The sequence below is a fragment of the Dromiciops gliroides genome, chromosome 6 (assembly GCF_019393635.1).
Source record: "Dromiciops gliroides isolate mDroGli1 chromosome 6, mDroGli1.pri, whole genome shotgun sequence".
NCBI lineage: Eukaryota > Metazoa > Chordata > Mammalia > Microbiotheria > Microbiotheriidae > Dromiciops > Dromiciops gliroides.
Window position 1 is genome coordinate 42,788,169 of NC_057866.1, and position 22,121 is coordinate 42,810,289.

Below are 22,121 nucleotides of genomic sequence, written 5' to 3' on the forward strand. Positions count from 1 at the left end.
GTGCCTATCAATTGGGGAATGACTGAACAAGTTGTGGTATATGAATATAATGGAATACTACTGTGCTGTAAGAAATGTTGAGTAGGCAGATTTCAGAAAAACTTGGAACAACTGATACTAAGTGAAGTGAGCAGAACCAGAAGAACACTGTACACAGTTAACAGCAACATTGTGTGATAACACTTAGCTCTGCTCAGCAGTACAGTGATCCAAGACAATTCCAAAGGAATCAGGATGGAAAATGTTCTCTACATCCAGGAAAAAAGAACTGTAGAATCTGAATGCAGATTGAGTCATACTCTTTCTACTTTTTTGTTTTTTCTTTCTTTTTTGAGGTTTTTCCCTTTTGTTCTGATTCTTCTTTCACAACATGACTAATGCAGAAATATGTTTAATGTGATTATACATATAAAACCTATATTGGATTGCTTTCTGTCTTGGGGAGGGGGGAGAGAAGGGAGAGAAGGAGAAAAATTTGGAACTAAAAATCTTATGAAAACAAATATTGAAAACTGTTTTTACATGTAACTGGAAAAATAATAAAATACTTTTATGATTTAGGAAAAGGTGATCCGAAAATAAGCATCAGTATTGTGCAGGGGAAAGGTTTGGCATCAAAGATCCTGGGTTCAAATTAGTTCTGACAGCTGTGGAACAACCATGGGAAAAACAATCCCGCATCTCTCAATTTTGCTTTCCTTGTCTGAAAATGAGGTGGGACTAACTAGCTTCTAAAGTCCTTCTGAAAACTAGAAATATGTTTAATGTGATTGTACATATATAATCTATATCAGATTGTTTTCTATCTTGGGAAAGGGGGGGGAGGGAGGGAAGTAGAAAAAGTTGGAACTCAAAATCTTCTAAAAACAAATGTTGAAAATTATCTTTATATGTAACTAGAAAAGATTTTTTTTTAAATGCAAGATAAGCAAATTTTGAGACTCCAACCCAAATGTTTCCATGGATTATTTCTGCCCGGCCTGTGGTAGAGCATTCCGAGCTCAGATTGGTCTAATCAGCCACAGTCAGACACACTGTAACTTGACTCTAACAAAGTAATGTCATTTTGGTCCTCTTCAAGAATGAAGGACAACAACCGACCAACCAACTAACCAAGGTGGGGTAACTATTCCCCACCCCCATCCCCCTTTACCTTCATTTTCAGTGTTGACAGAAATTAGACTGAGTTCCCTGAGGACCACTGTCTCCTATCTTTCTTTGCATCCCCAGCATTTAGCATAGGGCCTAGTACAAAGAATGTGCTAAATAAATGCTTATTGACTATCAACTACAGAAAACAGTAATGAAGCATTACATCTACATACATGGCTGTCCCCTGGGGGCCTAGATTTTTCTCCCTCCTCACAACCTCTTGACACCACTCGTTTTTCCCACAACCTACCTTCTACAAAAGGTATTCCCAATCCCCTGTCCAGCCACTTGAGCCTTCACCTCTAAGATGACTTTACTTCTACTCTGTCTTTATCTGATAAAAACCTTCTCATTGATATAATGTGTTTCCCATTAGAATGAAAGCTCCTTGAAAGTAAAAACTGTTTTTGCCTTTCTTTGTATATCCAGCAAAGTGGCAAAGATGCTAAAAGATGGGACTGTTTGATGTTAAAGAGGCTGTTAGAAGATAGGCACTCGGTATGTAATAGCATATATTATATATGATATATAATAATGGTGGAGTTGTGAATCAGTACAACCATTTTCTAAAGCAATTTAGGATTATGCAAATAAATGATGCTGGAATTTCACAACTAGGCCTATATGCCAAAGAAGTCATTGACAATAAGACAGTCTCCATATACACGGAAATATTTATAATAGCACTTTTTTTGTGATAATAAAGAATTGGACACAAAGTATATGTCCATAGATTCAGGAAACCCTAAACACATTGTGGTACATGAATCTAATGAAATATTACCATGTTGTAAGAAGTGATGAATACAGAGAAAGATTTACACAAATTGATTCAGAGGGGAGTCAGAAAAGCCAAGAAACCAATATACACAATTACTACAACAATGTAAAGGGAAAGAACTACCCAAAAAAATCAAAAGTGAAGACTGTACAATTATAAAGAACAATTTACAGCTTGAAAGAAGAGACATAAGGAAACTCCCATCCCATCTCTTTGTAGAAGTGGGAGATCCTTAAGGATTTCTACACTGCAAATATTTTCACAGTTATGCAATATACCAATCAGCTATGCTGATTTTTTTCCTATTTTAGGGAAAGAAAGGGGAAGGATACTGGAAGAAGTTATGGTGATAAAAAAAGACATTAATAAAAACTTATTTTGGGGGAAAAAATGTTAAATTCCTTGAGGGCAGGAAATACTTTTCTGGTTTTTGCCTTTCTTTGTATCCTCTGAGTTGAGCATAGTGTCTGGCTCTTAGTAGGCCCTTAATAAATGCTTATTGATTGATATCCCACTTTAAGGTTTACAAAATACTCAGGTGAGGATATTATGGCTTCAAGAAGTTAAGTGTTGACCATAGAAAAGTTCTTTAAAGTCTTTGAGCCTTTACTTTCCTCATCGGTGAAATGGGATAATAATATCTGACACATTTCCTTCTACCCACAGATCAATGTAAGGATCAAATGAAAGAATGTTTGTAAGACATTGTATAAACTACAATGTCACATAAAGAGCAACTATTGCTTTTATTACGTGACATTCACAGCTATTCACCAGAAGAGCAAGGCCGCAAGCAGAGGTGGGGAAGTTATAGATTGAGAGGTCTGCTAATATTGCCAATACAGGAAAAGAAAAAAGAATAAGACTTCTAGCATATTGAATATCCTGTGGAAAGGATTTAGAATACAACAGGGACAAAAATCATACAGGATGAAGACTAATTCAGATTTAATATGCCTCCATGGAGAGTTATTGAAGCAGCAAGGTCTCATGCTCCCATGATGAAGAAATGAAAAATCCACCAAGATTTCCATTAGTGCAATTTTTAAGGGAAAGGATCTTTGTAGGATCAAAATGGAGAATAAGTTTACTATTTTTGTATTTTTTTCTAGATCTTTTAGTGTGCTAATGAAGCTCTAAAATTAACACCAAAAGTAGTAGCTAACATTTTGTCAAAAGGTTAGATTATGAAAATATTCACAGTAATTTCATTCAATATTACATGCAGAATACAAAATCTTGAGATCTCACTTTTTACTACTTCATAACACTGTTTAGACTTTCAAAAATATAAAGACCTATACTGTGACTGAGTTTTAATGAAGACTAAAAAGTACTTTAAGAAATCTAGTTAAATAAGTATTAGCTCCTCCATTCTTCCAAATGTCTTTTGTAAAATTACTAACCTAAATTCTGATGTTTTTACATTTATAACTATACTCACAGATAGAGGGTCATGCTTTTTTCTAGGTAAATATTGTAGTAAAGAATATAAAATTATTTTATTATATATATTATACCTAAGGAGAAAGAAATGAGGCAACATACTGTCTTTGAGCTGATAACATTTTAGCAGTAATCACTTCACCATGTACATTTTGTACTTGTAAGGAGTTCATGAATATTTTCTGATCAACAATCTGAAATATCATCTAAAAAATGACTACCTAAATATTAAATAAAATTAAATATGGATAGCTTCCCTACAGTAGCTGACATATGAAAAAGAATAATGAGCAAAGTTAGCTTGGGCTCTATATGCCAAAAAGGCAGGAAGTTCTACTTAGTAGATTTAAAACAAGTTATCTTTAGCTGAAAATAGCTATGTCTATAGTGTAAAAAGCCAACTTTCTAAAAGGAAAGAGATAATTATCAAGATATAGAGATTATAATAAAACTTTCTAGAAAAAAAAAAAGTTATATTAAACTTGTTCTTTTAAAGCGAATGTTTAGGGGGCAGCTAGATGGTGCAGTGGATAAAGCACCAGCCCTAGATTCAGGAGGACCTGAGTTCAAATCTGGCCTCACACACTTGACACTTATTAACTGTATGACCCTGGGCAAGTCATTTGACCCTCATTGCCCCACCAAAAAATTCTTTTAAAAATTAAATAAATATATATATAAAACAAATGTTTAGTTATGATACAAGTTCTAGCTTTGTCTTTCAGATGCAAATTTGGACATTCTTAAAATAATCAATTATAGAGGGAAACGAGTTCACTCACCTGCCCTTGCTGTGGTGCTAAACAATTAATAACTTCATTGACCATCACTGGTGTGTGTAATTGCTTCATAGTTTCATGATTTCCACTTTGAGTATTATGAATTTCCTGACCTTTGGAAACACTTGCATGCTCTCCATCTTCAAGTTTATCATACTTGTTGACTGAAGAATGCATTTTCTTTGTGCATATGCCTAAATTAAATGTGCCAGTTTCAAAACTGTATGGGAAGAATCCTTTATAGATTCTGTACAGATTCTGGTATCGAAGCATATTGAAAGCTCATATGATCTGTAAGAAAAAAAATCCAAATTATTTTTTTAATTTAAACAATATTTGCAGAACAAAGCCAAGTTTAGAATTCTGTCAAGCATTATACCTTCAAAGTATACTAAAAACTGTTAAGAAAAACTATTATTTCAGAAACTTAATCATTCATTTGAACATCTTAACCAAGAAATGTTGTCTTCTTCTTATATGGAGCAAAGAAACCCAGAAAGAGCCTAAAAATGCAAAGTGTTGATTTTTTATTTGATAAGCCATCAAAACTGCTAAATATGGTCTAACAACTAAAGATCTAAAAATTAATTACCTAATCATTTTTCCTGCAGAATAGTTTTGGAATTTTAATCAAATCTAAATATTAGTATAAAACAGTTGGGTGCAAAAGCATAAGAAATATTTTTACAAAAGGTGCCATATGTAGCAGAAAATAATGGATTCCTACCAGAAGAAAAAAAAAAGATAGGTTCCAAAAGTCTCTCAGAATTCTAATTGTAGATGTATTTTTTACCCTGGTCATTATGATATTATTGTGGTAAAATAATGGAATTGGCCCTGGAGAGAATATATGTACAACACACAATGTCCAGGCTGGAAAGACATGACTATAGAAAAGCTTAAAGAAGTTGCCACGGGGCAGCTAGATGGCACAGTGGATAGAGCACCGGCCCTGGAGTCAGGACTACCTGAGTTCAAATCCGGCCTCAGACACTTAACACTTACTAGCTGTGTGACCCTGGGCAAGTCACTTGACCCCAATTGCCTCACTAAAAAAAAAAAAAAAAAGTTGCCACCTATATCTTTGAGGCAAATGAGGAAAATAAATGTAAATAGAGCATTCTGGTACCAGCACTTTCTGGTCAGGCATCTAAAATAGAGGCTGTTAAGCTCCTTTCTTATTGGCCTGGGAGAAATATCTAAAAAGGCAGTTCAGAGAGGAGGAAGTTTTGGACCTAGACGTCCCTCATTATTTTCTGAACCCCAGTATTACAGTGAAACACCCAATTAACTCTCCACATATTAAATTTGGCCCCTACATTATCATCTTTATTTAAAACATTTAAGAAATCTTAAATATTGTATACTTATAACACAAACTGATTTGCTTTAATTATCTGTAGAAATATTAGAATTATGGGTGGTTTTTTTTTTTGCTTTTTTGTTTATTTATTTGGAGGAAATGAACTTATTTGCAAAGACCAATTTTATTTTAAAAGACCAGCAACTCATATCTTGTCAATATAAATGGATTGTGCTTTTAAAGTCTTTGACTCATTTCTTTTTATAACTACATTTACACATCAACTATATTTATTATAAATTAGTGACACACTTTTGAAATACAAAGTAGCAAAATTAACTTGTGAATGAGTCTTATCCTTATCTGCTGGTGCCTTCCTTGCCACCTACAAACATTCTTTTGTTTCTCTATTCTTTAAGAGATGTTTACATGGCTCTTCTTTTCAAAACCAAACTTCCAGAAAAAGCTTTTTTCTATCTTTCCACTTCTTCATTCAACTCACTCCTCAACCTCTTTCAATCAGGCTTCAATTCATTTTCTTATACTTGTTCATTTTTCCTTTTTAGTCTGCAGATTATAGCTTCATAGGACAAAATTACTATTGTTAGAATTTTTAAAAATATAATTGAGATAGAATAAATATAAAGTCTATCTCCTAGATAAAATAGTTTTACATATTGTAACTCTTTTCCCAAATGATGTTAAACAACATTTGAGGTGCTGTCCCTCATTTTCCTAAAAAGAATAACTGCCTAACTATTCATCACTCCAAAATACCATATTTAAGGAACTTTTTTTTTTTAATTTCCCCAGAAACAGCCAAATAAGAAGGGGAAGAAAAACTTCCTAAAATACAATCTGTGAGACTTGAACCTCCCAACTAGAATACAGAAAACATTCTACTTCCAAAACATGACAAAAAGTTTCATAAAATCTTGCCTAAAAAAATTCTCCTTTCAGAAGATAAAATGCTAAATATTTAAAAGGTGATCATGTAAATCTGCAAAAACATAACCATGGAAAAATATGATACAATTTAACAAGTTACCTAGGGAAAAGATTTGATTTAGCTATGTCCAAAGAGAAACAAATGCAAACAGTGCACTGCCCAAAATGAAGATGAGATTAGATCATTCAAAGTTTTTTAGAAAATGAAAAGCATAGCAAATATAAATATATGTGTGTATGTATATATGTATATGTATGTATATATATATATGTATGTCAACATTGTAAATACTAATAGCGTCAACATGGTAACATAGTAAAAACGAAAAACTGGAGAAGTAAAACAATGATAATCTGAACATAAAATAATGCCTTATATTTTCCAGAAAGCTTTGTGAGAATCATACCAACTATTTTCCTACCTGACAGGAAAACTCCAACCAAACTCTCCCATTTACTCTGTATATCCAAACATACATAGTTACATATTCAAAATCATGTAGCATTTCAGGGGTGAAAGTGACCTCAGAAGCATCTAGTCCTACTCATATCTGAAAAAGAATTCTACACCCACCCCATCAGTCATAAACTAGTTTTTGGCTAAGAGATTCTAACATGTCATTCATCTTCAAAAATAGAATTATTCTATTTAAACAATTAAACTGTCAAGCATGTTTGGTTTTGGTCCATTGGCCAATAAATGTATGTGAATAAAGTGGTAGATTCTATTCATCCAGGTTTTAGTAAAAAACAAAAACAAAAATACCCAGGGGCTACCAAGTTCAATATCGGGATCACACTAAAAGTCTATAGTAATGGAGAAAATAAAAATAAATGGGAGAAATATTGGAAATTCTGGAAAAGCAGCACTAATATTTGACTGGCTTTTCTAACGCTTTCAAAAACTCAGATATTGTAAAGTCACTGAACTATGCCCTAAGCACAAAGCTAAAAGGTATAATTACAGAAAAACTGGGAAAAAATATAAAAACGAACAGGGGAGTGGGTAACCTTACCTTATTGAGAAAGTTTTGGGGGTTTTTTTCCCTATATGACTGATACATTTTAAGGTGGCCAGCACTGAATATTTCTGCCAAAAATCTCACCAGGACACCTCAATTGCTGGCATGTCAAAATTGAAAAGGGTAATTATCCATTAGCACCAGAGACCAGGGGCCTTGACCTTTAGGTAGACCTCAAATGCACTCTAGGCTTGGATTAGATGGCAAATCACTGAAGCCGGCCTTGGTCTCCCAGTGTGTAAAATGGGGATGATAATAGCACCTCCCTCTCAGGACTGTGGTGGATGAATGGGCAGAGCGCTTTACAGATCTTACAACGCTCAGTCTGTCCTATCATCACCATCATTATTATGGATGGTGACTTGCCTGTATACTTTTTCCACACCTTGTGCGTTGCTGCTTCCCTCCCCCCGGCCTTTGAGGCTTCCTTTTTTCCCTTTATTTCCCTTTAAGTCACATTGGGGATGGCGCCCAGGTACCAGACGACTGGCTACGCGGGGGGGGGGGGGGGGGGGGGGAGAAGACAGGAAGAATGGACTTGGGTCTTTTAATGCCCGGAGCAAACAGAGGTGAAAGGGGCTCTCACTGACAGCGGCGGTGAAAGTGACCCGCGGGGCTCGGAGCGCGCGGAGGCCGCCCCTGCCTCCTCCCTGGCCTTCTCGGGGGCACCTGCCCTGGGGCTCGTCCAGGACCGCTACAGGTCCCAGGGGACGACCTTCCCCTAGGGGAGGGGAGCCTCGCCAACCGCGGCCGTCCTCACCTGGGTCCGACACGAGGACTTATTTCTGTCTCAGCCTCTAATTAGCCTCTGCTCGGGCCCTAAAGGCCGAGCCCGGACTGAGCACCTGGCGAGCCGAGCGACCGCTCGGCGTGGTCCGCCCGGAGGGGAAGACGACGCCGGGGGAAGGTGCAGAGGACGGACGCGCGGGCCCAGCTCCCCCGGCAACCAGCCGCGGCGCCTTTGGTTCCGGGGGCTCGGCGTCGGAGATGAGGGGCGGCCGCCGGCGCTCTTGGCGGGCCAGGGTCCCCGGGAGACCGCCCGCCCGCCCAGTCCCGGCATTCTCCACAATCTGTTTTCTCCCAAAGCTGGGCTCCCGCACCCTCTTTTCATAGCTTTCTGTACCACTGCCCAGTGAGAGGGTTGGGGGCTGGGGAAAAAAAGCAGCTTCTGGATTCTGAAAATGTGTTAAAGTGAGCAAAGCTGAGGGACGAAAAGCCCGCGAGGTCGGCCCACACCGCACTTAATGGGCATAGAACCTATCTGTCTGGATTATAAATCCTAGTAAGAAAAACAGACCCAGACCCCCGTAACTCGTTAAAAATAAACAAATCCTGAGTGGCCGGTGCAACACACACACACACACACACACACACACACACACACACACACACACACACACACACAGTGTGCCAGCTTCCAGCCTGAATGAGTTCTATATGTTCCCTACCAGATTCTAGCAAACTTTTCATTTAAAGTATCACAAAACCAAATGACTCATCTGTGAATGGCTACTTAGTGAAAAGGCATGAAAATTATTTTTAGGATTTTCTCCCATAATGTCCTAGTGTGAGAAAATGGGTTTCTGGAGACATGTTTAAAAACACTTATTTAATTCCTGTTATTTCCACACACCTTGCTTCCTCGTCTTTGCCCAGTGGCTTCTTTCAGGACCTAGCCAAAATCCCCCCTTTCATAAAGAGCTTTTTTTGCTTTCCCTTGATGCTCCTCCTTTCCCCTTTATTATCTACAATTTATCATGTACATATCTTGTTCGTATATAATTGTTTTTATGTGGTCTCCTCCATTAGAATGTGAGCTCCTTGACAATACGGGCCATCAGTTACATTTTTTGTATCCCTAGCATTTGGCTCTGCGCTTGGCACATAGTGCTTAAAAATGGTTGTTGACTGACAACTTGCATCAGGCTTGGTTTGATTGCATAAGGAATATAACCTAATTGAAGAGGTCAATTCACAATATTGAATATTGGCTCATAGTCCTATAACATTTTTATGGCTTACAAAACACTTCACACAGCCAGTTTTATTATGGTGTCATCCTTTCCTCTGTTTAGATAAAGATAGATTTCGGTTTAAGTCCCACCCACAAAACTTACTGTGTGACTCTGGGCAAGTCATTTGACCCCAACTGCCTCACCAAAAACCTAGATAGATAGATAGATAGATATAGATCCATCCCACCCACAATTCTGACTATATTTAAGAAAAGTTGCTTATCTGCACTTGTGTTAAGTTTGGTTAAATTACAGGTACAAATCAAGAAGAAAAATAATTTTAATATGTTTCCTAATAGCTCTATGTAGGAAAAAGAAACCCACAATGGGGCAGCTAAGTGGCACAGTGGATAGAGCACCAGCCCTGGAGTCAGGAATACCTGAGTTCAAATCCTGCCTCAGACACATAATACCTACTAGCTATGTGATCCTGGGCAAGTCACTTAACCCCAATTGCCTCACTAAAAAAAATAAGTTTTTAAAAAACCCACAATCCTAATAAAAAGCCTTTTATTCATATGTCTTTATGCATTTTATGGTTCACAGAGGAAAGGGTTCCTTTTTGGTGCCTTATACACCCTAATAATACAAAATTATTACAAAAGTAAATAACACAGGAAAGGATGGCTGTTTTGCTGCTAATATGCCCTAATAACAAGTAGAAAGTATTAATAAAGAGGAAAGTCTGACTGTTTTGCTATTTATAAACCCTAATTTTTAAAAGTACCAGTAATTGGAGCATAGGACAAGCCAGATCGAGTGACTTAAAAAAAAGCACTTTTCTCCAATGAATATGTTATAGAAAGGAAATGCTTCCGTTTGGCTTCTTCAATAGCTTACCAAAATCTTGCAAAAGTTTTTAGAAAACATTTATTTGCACGGCATCCATCTCAGCCCCAGTATAAGGGAATCTACCATTGACCCAGGACTTGGGGAACCACTTCAAACTCACCGAGTTCATTTTTATGTTTTTTCTTAATCATTTTAGGTGTATGAGGCCAGGTGGGCTCACGAAGTAAACAGCTGGAGAGGCCAGACTGGGCCCGAGTCAGTCGATAAGCATTCCTTTATTGAGCACCTACTGTATACCTGGCGCTGGGGACACAAAGCCAGGTAAACCAGACCCTGACCTCGGGAAGGTCACCGTCAGAGGCGGAGACTAAGTGCCCACGACTGGGTATAAAAGAGGCAAAGACGGGATAAATGGGCCCCCGGAGGCTGTCAGGAGAGCGGAGGCCGGAGGCTTTCGGGGACAGGAGGCCCGAGTGCAGCCCCGGCTCTGGAGCTGCTAGACGCGGGACCCCAGGTAGGGATGGGAAGGAGCAGGGGGTGGGAAGGGCTTGCACCGCAGCTCCCTACAGTTGCGGCTCCGCCTCCAACGGCCGCAGCCGGGCCCGCCCAACCGCCGCCGTTGCTAGGGCGACGCGAAGGACCGACGGACTCCCGCTCGGACCATTCTAGCTCGAGAGCGGGCACGCGCGGCTTTGCTCGGCGAGCGTGGTGACGTCAGGAGGACGACAGCCAATGAAGAGCGCCGGGGAAGAGACCGGCGTGGGTTTGAATCTGGAGTGCGGAGCGGGCCCATGTCGGGAGCCGGCGCGGCGGCGGTGGAGGCTACGGGGTCGGCCGCGGCCTCGGGGATCACGGACGGCCGTGGGGTGAGTGAGTGAGGGAGGCGGAATGGCCATGGCTGTGGAGGCCCGGGGCTGCCGCTGCTTCCGTCCACCCGCGGGGCCCGGCCCCCGTGCCGAGATTGATCCCGCCGAGCGAGCTCGAGCTCCAAAACCACCTTCGGGCCGTGGACGTGGTGGGGCCCCTGCCTGCAGGCAGCTTTCCCACTAGTGGGGCTGGGGGCGGGGTCCTCTGATTCAAAACATATGCCCTCCGGAAGGGGAAAATGGTGATATCCCCCGGGGGGGGAGTCAGGAAAGCCCCACCCCCCACCCCACAGACACCTTGTAGTCCCTTACCTGGTAATGGCTTTGCTAGAGGAGCTGAGCTCTAATCCTGCTCCAGATCCTGCTTCGTCTCTTGGGAGACTCTGCTAAAACTGGGGTGGGAACAGCCCCTCCCTCACTGGGTGGGTATGAGGATCCAAGGAGGGGCTACTTAGAAATGTGAGTCCTTATTGGAGGAAGTGAGAAGGGAAAGTGACAGTTAGGACCATTTTTGGATCCAGTGAGATCTGGTTTGTAAAATACTGGGCCCTGTTCCCTACCCAAAACAGGTGGTAAATAAATGCCTGTTCTCTTTCCCCATTGATGACGAGATGTGATGCCCATGCCGTGCAGTACCCAACTGGAGGTTTTAACTGAGTGCAAATTGAGGTAGAGATACGCTAAATCATTATGCATCTGTGTATATTGCATCCCATCTGCAATCACGTGCGGGTTTTGAGTGCTTACTTCCTGGCAGGCGCCGTGCCAAGTGCCTCATCACTAAGGATTCAAATACTAGCGAGCAAGACAGGCCCTGACCTCAAGGACCTTACATTCTAATATAATTATGTGCGATAATACATACATTACGATGTGTTTCATTCTGCCAGCGCTTGTTAAAGGTCGCATAGCATGCGGAAGACCATTCCCTCAAGTAGCTTCCATTCTTCTAGAATATACAATAATATAGTTTACACTTGTCTATGTAAAGGTTGCCAAAGCACCTTACCTCCGCTGAATCCTCACAGCCACCTTGTGAAATTGGTGTTACAGGCATTCATATGCCCATCTTACAGATGAGGAAAGGAAGGCTCACTCACATAGATGATCAGTGTCCAGGGTCTGTGAGTCTCTGTGTGTCTATTTTAACTTCTCTTGTTGTTGGATGTGGGGCAGCCCAGAAGAGAGTTTCCCCCTCCCTCTGGGAGATGCTGGTGCATCAGTGTTCAAAACTTTTATTGTGGATCCAAGTACTAGCTTGGGGGCAGAGACAGGCACTGTGTGCTGGTGCCCTTATCTTGCCTAGACCTCTTAGCCTTGCTTGTCTTCCTGAAACTGTGCTGCTTGACTTTCCCTGATGGATGTGAGGTTTGACCCTCTCTGGGGTTTATCGGAGAAATGGGCCAGGAATACCTCAGCAACATTATTATGAAAATGGATTTTTAAGCCTTTGAAAAAAGCACACCTTACATCTTGCAAAGCACTTTCTTCATGTCAGCCCAAGGAGGTACATAGTGGCAATGTTAAGCACTTTGGGGCGTCCCAAAAGTCTTAGTGCAGTTTTAAGCTTTGAGTCACTCTGTGTTCCCATCCCCGTACTACAGATTAGACAGTACCAGGCTCATGGCAGCCTTTCCAGGTAGAAGTGTTCCCATCCCCATTTCACTCAAGAGTTGGTTTACCCACAACTGCTGGTCCCGCTAAGTTTATAAGCTAAGGTTAACACCCACTTCTCTGCTGATTCCACATGCAGTGCTCTTTTTTACAATGCCAGACTAATGGCAGCAAAGGAGGCCCTCAAACAAAGTATTTGGTTTTGTTTAGACTTGATTGTTTTGTTTGTTTGGGGGAGGAGCAGTTGTTTTTAGTTTTGTTCTCTTTGGAAAATGGAGAGAAAGAACAGAGCTCAGAGGGTGAGGGGAGAATCAAGATCTGACTGCGGTGGCCAGGCAAATAGAGCCCCAGGCCCACCGGAGTCAGGAAGACCTGAGTTAAATCCAGCCTCTGACACTCACTAGCTGTGGGATCTGGGCAAGATCTTGAAATTCGTCTGCCTGAGTTTCCTCATTTCTGCGATGGGAATAATAGCACTTTCTTCCCAGAGTTGTTGTGAGGGTCAAATGAGATGATAACTGTAAAGTGGGAAGTGCTATAGAAATGTGAGCTATTATTATCACCCAGTCATAGCTTTTGACTTTGGAGAGATCTTGAAGGTCATGTCATTTCCACCCCCCTTGTTTTCTTGTTGAGGAATTGAAGGCTCTAATAGATGACATGACTCTCCCAAGGTCACACAGCAAGAAGCACAGCTGAGAGTTGAGCCCCAGTATTCATCTCCAAAATGAATTCTCTTTCCACTCTCCCATTGCACCATACTTGCTTGCCCAAAAGAGATGGCATCTGAGGTCAGCCTGGGTGGAAGTTGAGGATTCCCAACTTGGAGGGGCAGATGTGAGGAGCAAGTCCACTCCACAAGCTGGGGACTAACTCACTTCTCTATCGTCGCGTTATTCCTATGAAAATAATATGATACTAGAAAGCTGCAGGTGTTATCACAGCAGACATGGAATCAGGAGATGGAAAGAAAAATTGACGGTCTCAGGTAGTCCAATTTACTTGGGAAATATAGGCTGGAGCAAGACTCTGGACTGAGTAAGGAGCTGGTATTTCTTTCTAGATTCAACAAGTGGCCAGCTTTTTAAGCGGATGATTTTGGCAGCCGAGTAGATGGATCAGAGTAGGAAAAGACTGAGGGCAGAAAGGAGGACCACTGGGAAACTCTCCCGGGCCAGTGTCCCTTCCACAACTCCATGGCACTGGATGTTTTAAAGGGCTTTTTCCTTTGCCCGAACATTGGGAAGAGTAGGCTTGATTGGCCTCCATTAGAAGTCTTGAGTATATCTTCATATATGCATATATAAAGGTTTGCACAAGCTGTACACCTGCTTAGATGCACAAAACTCCTAAAGAGGTGACATGTCTTCTTTGACAAGTAATATTTGACAAGGGTTGTCAGCTTGGCATGGGCCAACAGGTTCCTTTTGTCTGCTTTGTCTTATTTGTATCTCATTCGGTGCAGTTAATGACTAGCTTCTGCCAGTGTGGAAGTTGAGCTTCCTTAACTTATGTTGTGATCATGTATTTGTGTATATATTGGCACTTTCCCTAAATCAGAGCTCCTTAAAAGCAGAGATTTATTCATTTTTGTCTTTTTATCTCTGGGGCTTTCCAAAAAATAACCACTTCATTTTTCTCATTGAATTGAGCTGAATTTGTTACCCAAACAAGAACTAGTGGAAATTCTTTAAACAGAAATGGAAAAAAGGAAATGATGAGGCGAGATCTCAGCTGTCTTGGGAGGACGGCAGATGGAATGTCATAGATGGGGAGCAGCTAGGAGGTCAGTTTGACTAGCAGGGGAAGTACAGGAAGGCATTAATAAGAATAGTACTTGAAAAGTAAGTGGTATCCATATTGGAGGGAACTATGATTGACAGCCTGAGGATTTCATATCTTATCCTGAAGACTGTAGGCAAGCCACTGGAGATTAGTGAGTGGTGAGATGACATAACCAGATAGGGATTTTAGAAATAGCAATTTAGCAACTCTGTGATGGATGTAAGGGAGAATGGATTAAAAGGGGAATGACTACAAGTAGGGGCATCAAAAAAGAAGGCATTGTAGTCTTCCTGGTGGGTGACAATGACGGCCTGAAGTAGAGTAGAGGTAGTACGAATAGGGGAAATGGAACAGTTGGTGGAAATAGAATTAGCAGCACTTGTCAAATGATCAAATATGGGATATGAGGGAAGAGCCAGGGATGACTCCAAGGAGGCATACCTCATCATTATAAGAATGATGACGCCCTCAGCAAAAATGAGGAAGTTTGGAGAAGTTTGGACATGTTGTATCTCAGATTCCTTCAGGACAGTCAGGTGTGCTTGATATGAAGAGGATGAGCCAGAAATGAAAGGAAAAAAGGGAAAAGAAGAGAACCCCGGGCAGAGCTTCAGGGAATGTTCACACTTCATAGGATTATGTTCCAGCAAAGGACATTGAGAAGGTACAGCTAGATGGCTCAGTGGATAAAGCACCGGCTTTGGATTCAGGAAGACTTGAGTTCAAATGCAGCCTCAGACACTTGACACTTACTAGCTGTGTGACCCTGGGCAAGTCACTTAACCCTCATTGCCCCACAAAAAAAAAAAGAGAGAGAGAGAAGGTACAGTAACAAAGCTAGGAGGAAAGTCTAGAAGTTTCAGTGTCATATAGGGAAGGCAAGTGAGGATTGGGTAGGGAATGAGCATTTATTAAGCACTAATGAATGACAGCCCTGGGAAGCTAGTGCTACCATGATCCTTATTTGGCAGTAGAGGAAACCGAGGCCAGTATTACACAGCTAGTGTTTGAGGCTAGATTTGAACTCTTTCTATTACCCAGTTCCAAAGTACCTTCAAAAGCTACACAGTTCTAACAGAATGACAACTGAGAAAAGGTCATTAGATTTACCACTGAACAATATTTAAATGAATATGGGCTTTGAAAAAAAATTTAATAGCTAACTGCCAAATAAATAACTAACCTTACATCATAAGAAATCCTGGAATTTATACCGTTAGGAAGTAATTTACACAGCCAGGTGGCATGGTGGATAAAGCACCAGGCCTGGAATCAGGAAGATCTGAATTCAAATCCAGGCACTTATTGGCTATATGACACCGGACAGGTCTTTTAACCCTGTTTGCCACAGTTTCCTCATGTGTAAAATGAGATGGAAAAGGAAATGGCAAATCACTCCATTATCTTTGCTAAGAAAATCCTAAATGGGGTCACAAAGAGTCAGACACAACTGCAATGACAAAACATTTCAGACGGTAGCCTAATGCCCTCGTTTTATAGATGAGGAAACAGACCCAGAGAGGAGACCTGACTTACCCAAGCTTCCACAGAAAGCATGTTCCAAAGCAGAGCTTCTGACTCCAAATCCAATGCTCTCTGACCCTGCTGTTACAAAGTCCACATTGTTCCCATCTGGAGACAGACCAGTCCCTTTATTCTGATTTACTTGTCTGGGCAGCACGGATAGCTGATATGACTGGCTTCTCCTACTCCAGCTGCACCAGCCTGATCTTTCCTGAGGATTGTGAGAAGCAAGGATGGCCACAGTGGGTGAGAGGCTAAAAATTGAGGCAACCATAAGCTTTTCCATGTATTCAAATAAGCGACCGCTTGACCAAGACTGGTACACTTTGCTGTCCAGTGTTTCCCCACTATTCACCCCCTATACACACACACACACACACACTGTATATTTCTTATTCTGTTGATGTTAGAAAGAGAGCTAAGAATGTAAATCTGTCTATTAAGAGCTGATTTGCTATCAGTAAAATAAAAATTGGCCACAGGTTAAGAAAAATTTGGCAGGGTGGATGCTGGCCCATCCGATATAATACTATCTGTACTGTAAAGCATTAGTCTTATCTTAATGCCCTGTTCAGAATCAGAGTAACTGAAGTGTATGCTTTGTGACTGCTGTTAAGAAGCATGGCGCTCTCACAGACTTAGGCCCTACTGTCCTGATCATAGATAATTTTCCCTAAAAAAAAGCATCTGGAGCTAATTATTTTATAAAGATGAGAGATGACAGCTATTTTTCCCTATAATTTGATTTGAATTTGAATCAGTGATTGCCAGGGGAAAAAATCAGAATCACCTTGTAGGATCATAAAAAATCACCAAGCATACAACCCATAGCAGCTACTCTAAACATTCTCTCTCCTTATCTTCACCTCTACCTCACCTTACATCCTCTTTCTTTCTTTCTTTCTTTCTTTCTTTCTTTCTTTCTTTCTTTCTTTCTTTCTTTCTTTCTTCCTTTCTTCCTTTCTTCCTTCCTTCCTTCCTTCCTTCCTTCCTTCCTTCCTTCCTTCCTTCCTTCCTTCCTTCCTTCCTTCCTTCCTTCCTTCCTTCCTTCCTTCCTTCCTTTCCTTCCTTCCTTCCTTCCTTCCTTCCTTCCTTCCTTCCTTCTTTCTTTCTTTCTTTCTTTCTTTCTTTCTTTCTTTCTTTCTTTCTTTCTTTTTTTGAGGCAGTTGGGGTTAAGTGATTTGCCCAGGGTCACACAGCTAGTAAGTGTCAAGTGTCTGAGGGCAGATTTGAACTCAGGTACTCCTGAATCCAGGGCTGGTGCTCTATCTACTGTACCACCTAGCTGCCCCTACATCCCCTTTCAACAGAAAAGAAGACCCAGGACTGGATATCCAGAGGTGTCTCAAGCTGAACATGTCCAAAGCAGAACTCACTGCCTTCCTTTCTTCCTGACAACCAACTTACTCCACTTCTGACTTCCATCTTAATGTTGAGGACACCACAATTCTTCCAGCCAGGTGTCATTCTCATCTCTTCACCATAGATCATTCTACATAAATATCTAATTACTTTGGGCCAAATCTTGTCAATTCTGCCTTCCCAATACATCTGGAATACAGCCCCTTTTCTCCACTCAACATAGCTACCTCCTAGTTCAGACCCTTACGTCTTTCCCACAAAGAATTGCAGTAGCTACTGAATTGATCTCCTTGCCTCTCCTCCCTCTGGTCTGTTGTCCACACAGGCACCACAGTGATTTTCCTAAAGTAGAGTTCTGACCATGTCCCTCATCCCTACTCAGTAAACTCCAGCCTATCAAATATAACATATCGTTTTGGCATTTAAAGTTCCTCTCGCCCTAGCCTAGCCATACCAGCCTCTCACTCTTCCTCGTGCATGATACAAAGCTCCATCCATATCTGATTCTCTGCCTTAGCCCTGGCCATTCTCTAAGCCTGGAATGCTCCCCCTCATCACCTCTGACTCTTCAATGGCTTCCTTCAGGACTTAACACATGAACTATCTTCTGCAGGATTCCCTTCCTGGTCCCTGAATACTAGTGCCCTCCCATCCCGGGTACCTTGTGTCTCTTTGTGTGTGCCACCTGCTATAGAACTAGCAAAGTCAAGAATGGCTTCATTTTTGTCTTTGTACCTCTACCGCCAAGTTTCTGGAACATATTAATTGCTGACTAAGTGCATGTTGATTGACTTCCATCCTGAAAATCCCCAAACTTTTCCTAGTCTCTGGTCTGCTCTCGCAAACCTCTTCATCTTAGCAGATAAGGCGCCCTTCTTCCTTGCCAGAGCTGAGCTCTCAGACTGTTCTTGGTCCCATCCTCTCTTAGCCTTTGTGCTTTACTGATCGTCCCTTTTATATTTCTTCTTCAGCCTACTTCACCTCCCCACTTGTCTAAAAATATTCAGACAACCCCCCTTCCCTTTACAAAATGAAACAAATTCATTTGACCTTTCAAGCTATAGCTCTCATTCTTTCCTCCCTTTAGAGCTAGACTTCTAGAAAGAATAATCTATACTTATCATCACTGCTTGTTCCCCTTCCCTTCAGTAAACTCCGCTTAATCTGGCATCTGACCCTACCATTCCCCTGAAATTGTTTTCTTTGAGTTCACAGTAACATAATCATTGTCAAATAATCTTTTCTAATTCTTCATTCTTAGCAATCTGCTTTGCAGCGTTTGACATTAGTGACCCACAAACGCTTTATTGATATTGTCGCTTCTCTCTTGTTCATTTTCTCCTGGTTCTGACTGATGCTTTTCATTCTTTTCCTTGGTGCCTTTCCTTTCTCTACTCCCAGCCTCCACCATCACCTCATGTGAGCATGTGTAAAGGATCTATCCATACCCTTCCTCTTCTCTTTTTCTACAACCTCTCCTTTGAAGATCTTTCCCTATGCCTTATTTCTTCTTTGCAAATCATTCCCAAATCTCCATTCCCAGCCCAAACATCTCCCCCCCCCCTTACTTCAGGATACTGAACATCCTCAAACTCAGCATATCCAAATCTGATTTCCTCTTTCCCACTAAACTTGCCCTTCCTCCCAACTTCCCTCTTTCTGTTCACAGTGAGTTTCATTACCATCTCTAAGCAGATGATACTCAAATCTACATATATAGTCCTCATCCCTTTCCCCTGAATTCTAGCCCTTCATCCCAAACTGGCTGCTGGCTCTCCCATTGGCATCTCAGCCTCAGTCTATCTGAAACAATTCTTTGCTGTTAAAGAATCACCCTTTCTCCTAACTTGTCTGTTTCTGTTGGGGGAACTACCATTCTCACCTAGGTGCCATCTGGATTCATCACACTCTCACTTAACCATCCCTCTTCCTTCTTCCCCTCCCTACAATCAGTCAGCCTTGTCTTGGCAAATTGATATTTCTGAAGCACAGGTCAGACCCGGTTAACTCTTCTGCTCAAATATTGTCACTGGTTCCTTGGTGTCACAAAATTCCTTTGTTTGGCAGTAAAGCCCTTTACCTAGCCTTTTCTAAACATATTTCCTATTACCTAACCTCTTCCATGCACACAGGCACACACAAATACTGGTCAGTTTGCTTTTTCCCATACACAGTATTCCATCTACTGCCTTCAGGCTTTTTTGGGGGGGGGGTGAGGCAATTGGGGTTAAGTGACTTGCCCAGGGTCACACAGCTAGTAAGTGTTAAGTGTCTGAGGCCAGTGCTCTATCTACTGCACCCCCTAGCTGCCCCGCCTTCATGCTTTTTTTACACAGGCTCTCCCTCCTTACTTTCCCCTTTGTAAATCCCTGGAGTCTTCCAAGGCTCCCCAAGGGCCACCTCCTACCTTCCCTGCTTTCTTCTCTCTCTTCTACCCCTTAATAACCTCTCTCTACCAGGCCATGGCTGCGGGAGTTCCCTTCCATTGACTGAGCCATGTGTGTTGTGTCCTTCCAGTCCAGACTCCTGCAGGCTAGGGACTCACTGTGTTTGTGTTTGTGAGCACAGCAGTACCTTTCCTATGTAGTAAGTGCATGAATGAATAAATACGAAGTTTTACAACACGATCTGCTAAGAATAATAACAGGAGGGCTAAAGCTCAAATAAAAACTGAAGCTAAGAGCAATGCTAAGGATAAGGAAAAAACTTTTAAGCTTTATTGTCTATTGCAGGAGTGGTATAAAAGAAAAAGCACTGAGGCTCAAGGTGGTTAGTAGGATGTTAATAGACAGTGGTGGGGGAGCAGCTAGGAGGCGAAGTGAATGAAGCACCCGGCCTGGATTCAGGAGTACCTGAGTTCAAATCCAACCTCAGACACTTGACACTAGCTGTGTGATCGTGGGCAAGTCACTTAACCCCCATTGCCCCACAAAAAATAATAATAATAATAATAGACAGTAGTGGGAAATTTGAGTTACTCAATTCCTATTTTGATTTTATTTTCTTTGCAAAAGAAATCTTATCTTTTTGACAGATAGTAGGCCTTAAAAAATGCTTGTTGACTTGATCTGATTAGAAAAGTACTCAACAAAATTGGCTAATAGGAAATTGAAACCCAAAAATAAATAGGGAGATAGAGAGCATCCAATGGCCTTCAACGAGTTTTAAGTTGCCAAGCCAAGAACAACGTCTCAGAGTTACTGGATATGATTCCTGAGTCACTCTCAATGATTGAAAGAATATCAAAAATGGCAGAGGTGCTGCTGAATTGAACATAGGCAAGGGTTAATTAACCTTGCTTCAAGGAAAGGAAAAGAGAAAGGATTAAATTCTGTGGGCCAGTCACCTTGACTTTGACTTTTTGGCAAAATCAGAAATTAAAATCAAAGGCATGATTCGTAAACATTTAAAAAAGAAAGCAGTGAGGGGCAGCTAGGTGGTGCAGTGGATAGAGCACCGGCCCTGGATTCAGGAGTACCTGAGTTCAAATCCAGCCTCAAACCCTTGACACTTACTAGCTGTGTGACCCTAGGCAAGTCACTTAACCCCAATTGCCTCACCAGGAAAAAAAAAAAAGACTAGGAATATTCTGTTCAGTGCTACATTTAATGAATGACATTGATTAGGTGGAAAGCATCTAGAGGAAAGTGACCAAGATTGTGAATGGTCTCAAAGTGATGCAGTGATCATACGCATTAGCATCTTCATCGTTGCTGTTGCTGTTGTTCATCCTTCATTCTCAGAGAGGACCTATGAGCTCAGGAGGGTGATGTCTTGACTTGCAGGTGAACTGGATTTAAGTGAGGCCGGGCTGTGTGGTTTTGTTATGAATACAATAAGCCCTGTATATGGTCAGGCTGTAATTGATATCTGGTAAGACACTCACTGTGTTGATCAATTTTCCTTTCTTACAACTTTCTTTTTGGGGTAAGATTACTAGACCAATTGGTGAGAAAAATACAATTAATCTCCATTACCTAGATTTCAGCCAAGTATTTGAGAAAATTTCTCCTCCTATTCTTGTGGACAAGATGGAGAGCTCTCAGCTAGGTGACTGTAGGGTGACTGTGTGGCTGGTTCTATGAGCAATTAGCTCAGAAGTGAAGGTCTAGCTGCTGTGTCTGCAAGTTCTGGGCTGCCACTATTTTTGTTGATGGCTTGCTTGTCCAACTTGTACGTGTCAGAGAGCTGATAGCCAGCATGTCAGGTGGCAAGACACCAAAAGTTTTGGACAAGATCAGATTCGGGGCAGACTCTGTTGAGATGTAGGGATAAATGCCAGCAGAGGCTGGATGAGTGTGTTTCGGAGGGGATTATTGTTCGGGTACCAGGTAGATTCGATGGCTTCTGAGAAAGACGCGCAGGTAGGAGCTATACTGGATGTAGTACTTGACTTTGTATAAGGAAAACCTACTTCAGAATCATATTAGCTCTATGTCCCTGGGCAAGTCATTTAACCTGGATGTGCCTCAGTTTCTTCATCTCTGAAATGAAAGTATTGGACTCAGTAGCCCCTAAGGTCCCTTCCCACTATAAATCTATATTGATGTTGTGAACAAACATTTCTGAATTTCTCACCAGTAGTAAGGTAGTTTCCTAAGCACCGAGGAATGCGTATTTAACTAGCATAGTACCTATGTAGTTTCTTGGAGGCAAGAAAACCTGAGTTCAAATACAGGCTTGGCACTTATTTGCAGTATAACCCTGGGCAAGTCACTTAAACTCTGCTTCA

At 41.3% G+C, this 22,121-nt stretch overlaps 2 protein-coding genes across 3 annotated transcripts in view; one reads left to right on the forward strand and one right to left on the reverse strand.

Annotated features, from left to right (window-relative positions):
- Positions 1–8,328, reverse strand: part of METTL15 (methyltransferase like 15) — a 227,145-nt gene extending 218,817 nt beyond the window's left edge. Inside the window, exons 1-2 of the mRNA XM_043969597.1 lie at positions 8,192–8,328; positions 4,162–4,449 (exon numbers count right to left, since the gene is read on the reverse strand). Coding sequence (XP_043825532.1) covers positions 4,162–4,431 — 270 coding nt within the window. The 5' untranslated portion in view covers positions 4,432–4,449; positions 8,192–8,328. The remainder of the gene's footprint in view (positions 1–4,161; positions 4,450–8,191) is intronic.
- A 2,666-nt stretch (positions 8,329–10,994) lies between these two features.
- Positions 10,995–22,121, forward strand: part of KIF18A (kinesin family member 18A) — a 104,433-nt gene continuing 93,306 nt past the window's right edge. Inside the window, exon 1 of one of the 2 annotated variants that reach the window (XM_043971764.1) lies at positions 10,995–11,104. The gene's annotated coding sequence lies outside the window, so the exon portion shown is untranslated. The remainder of the gene's footprint in view (positions 11,105–22,121) is intronic. The other variant, XM_043971763.1, reaches the window with a different exon arrangement.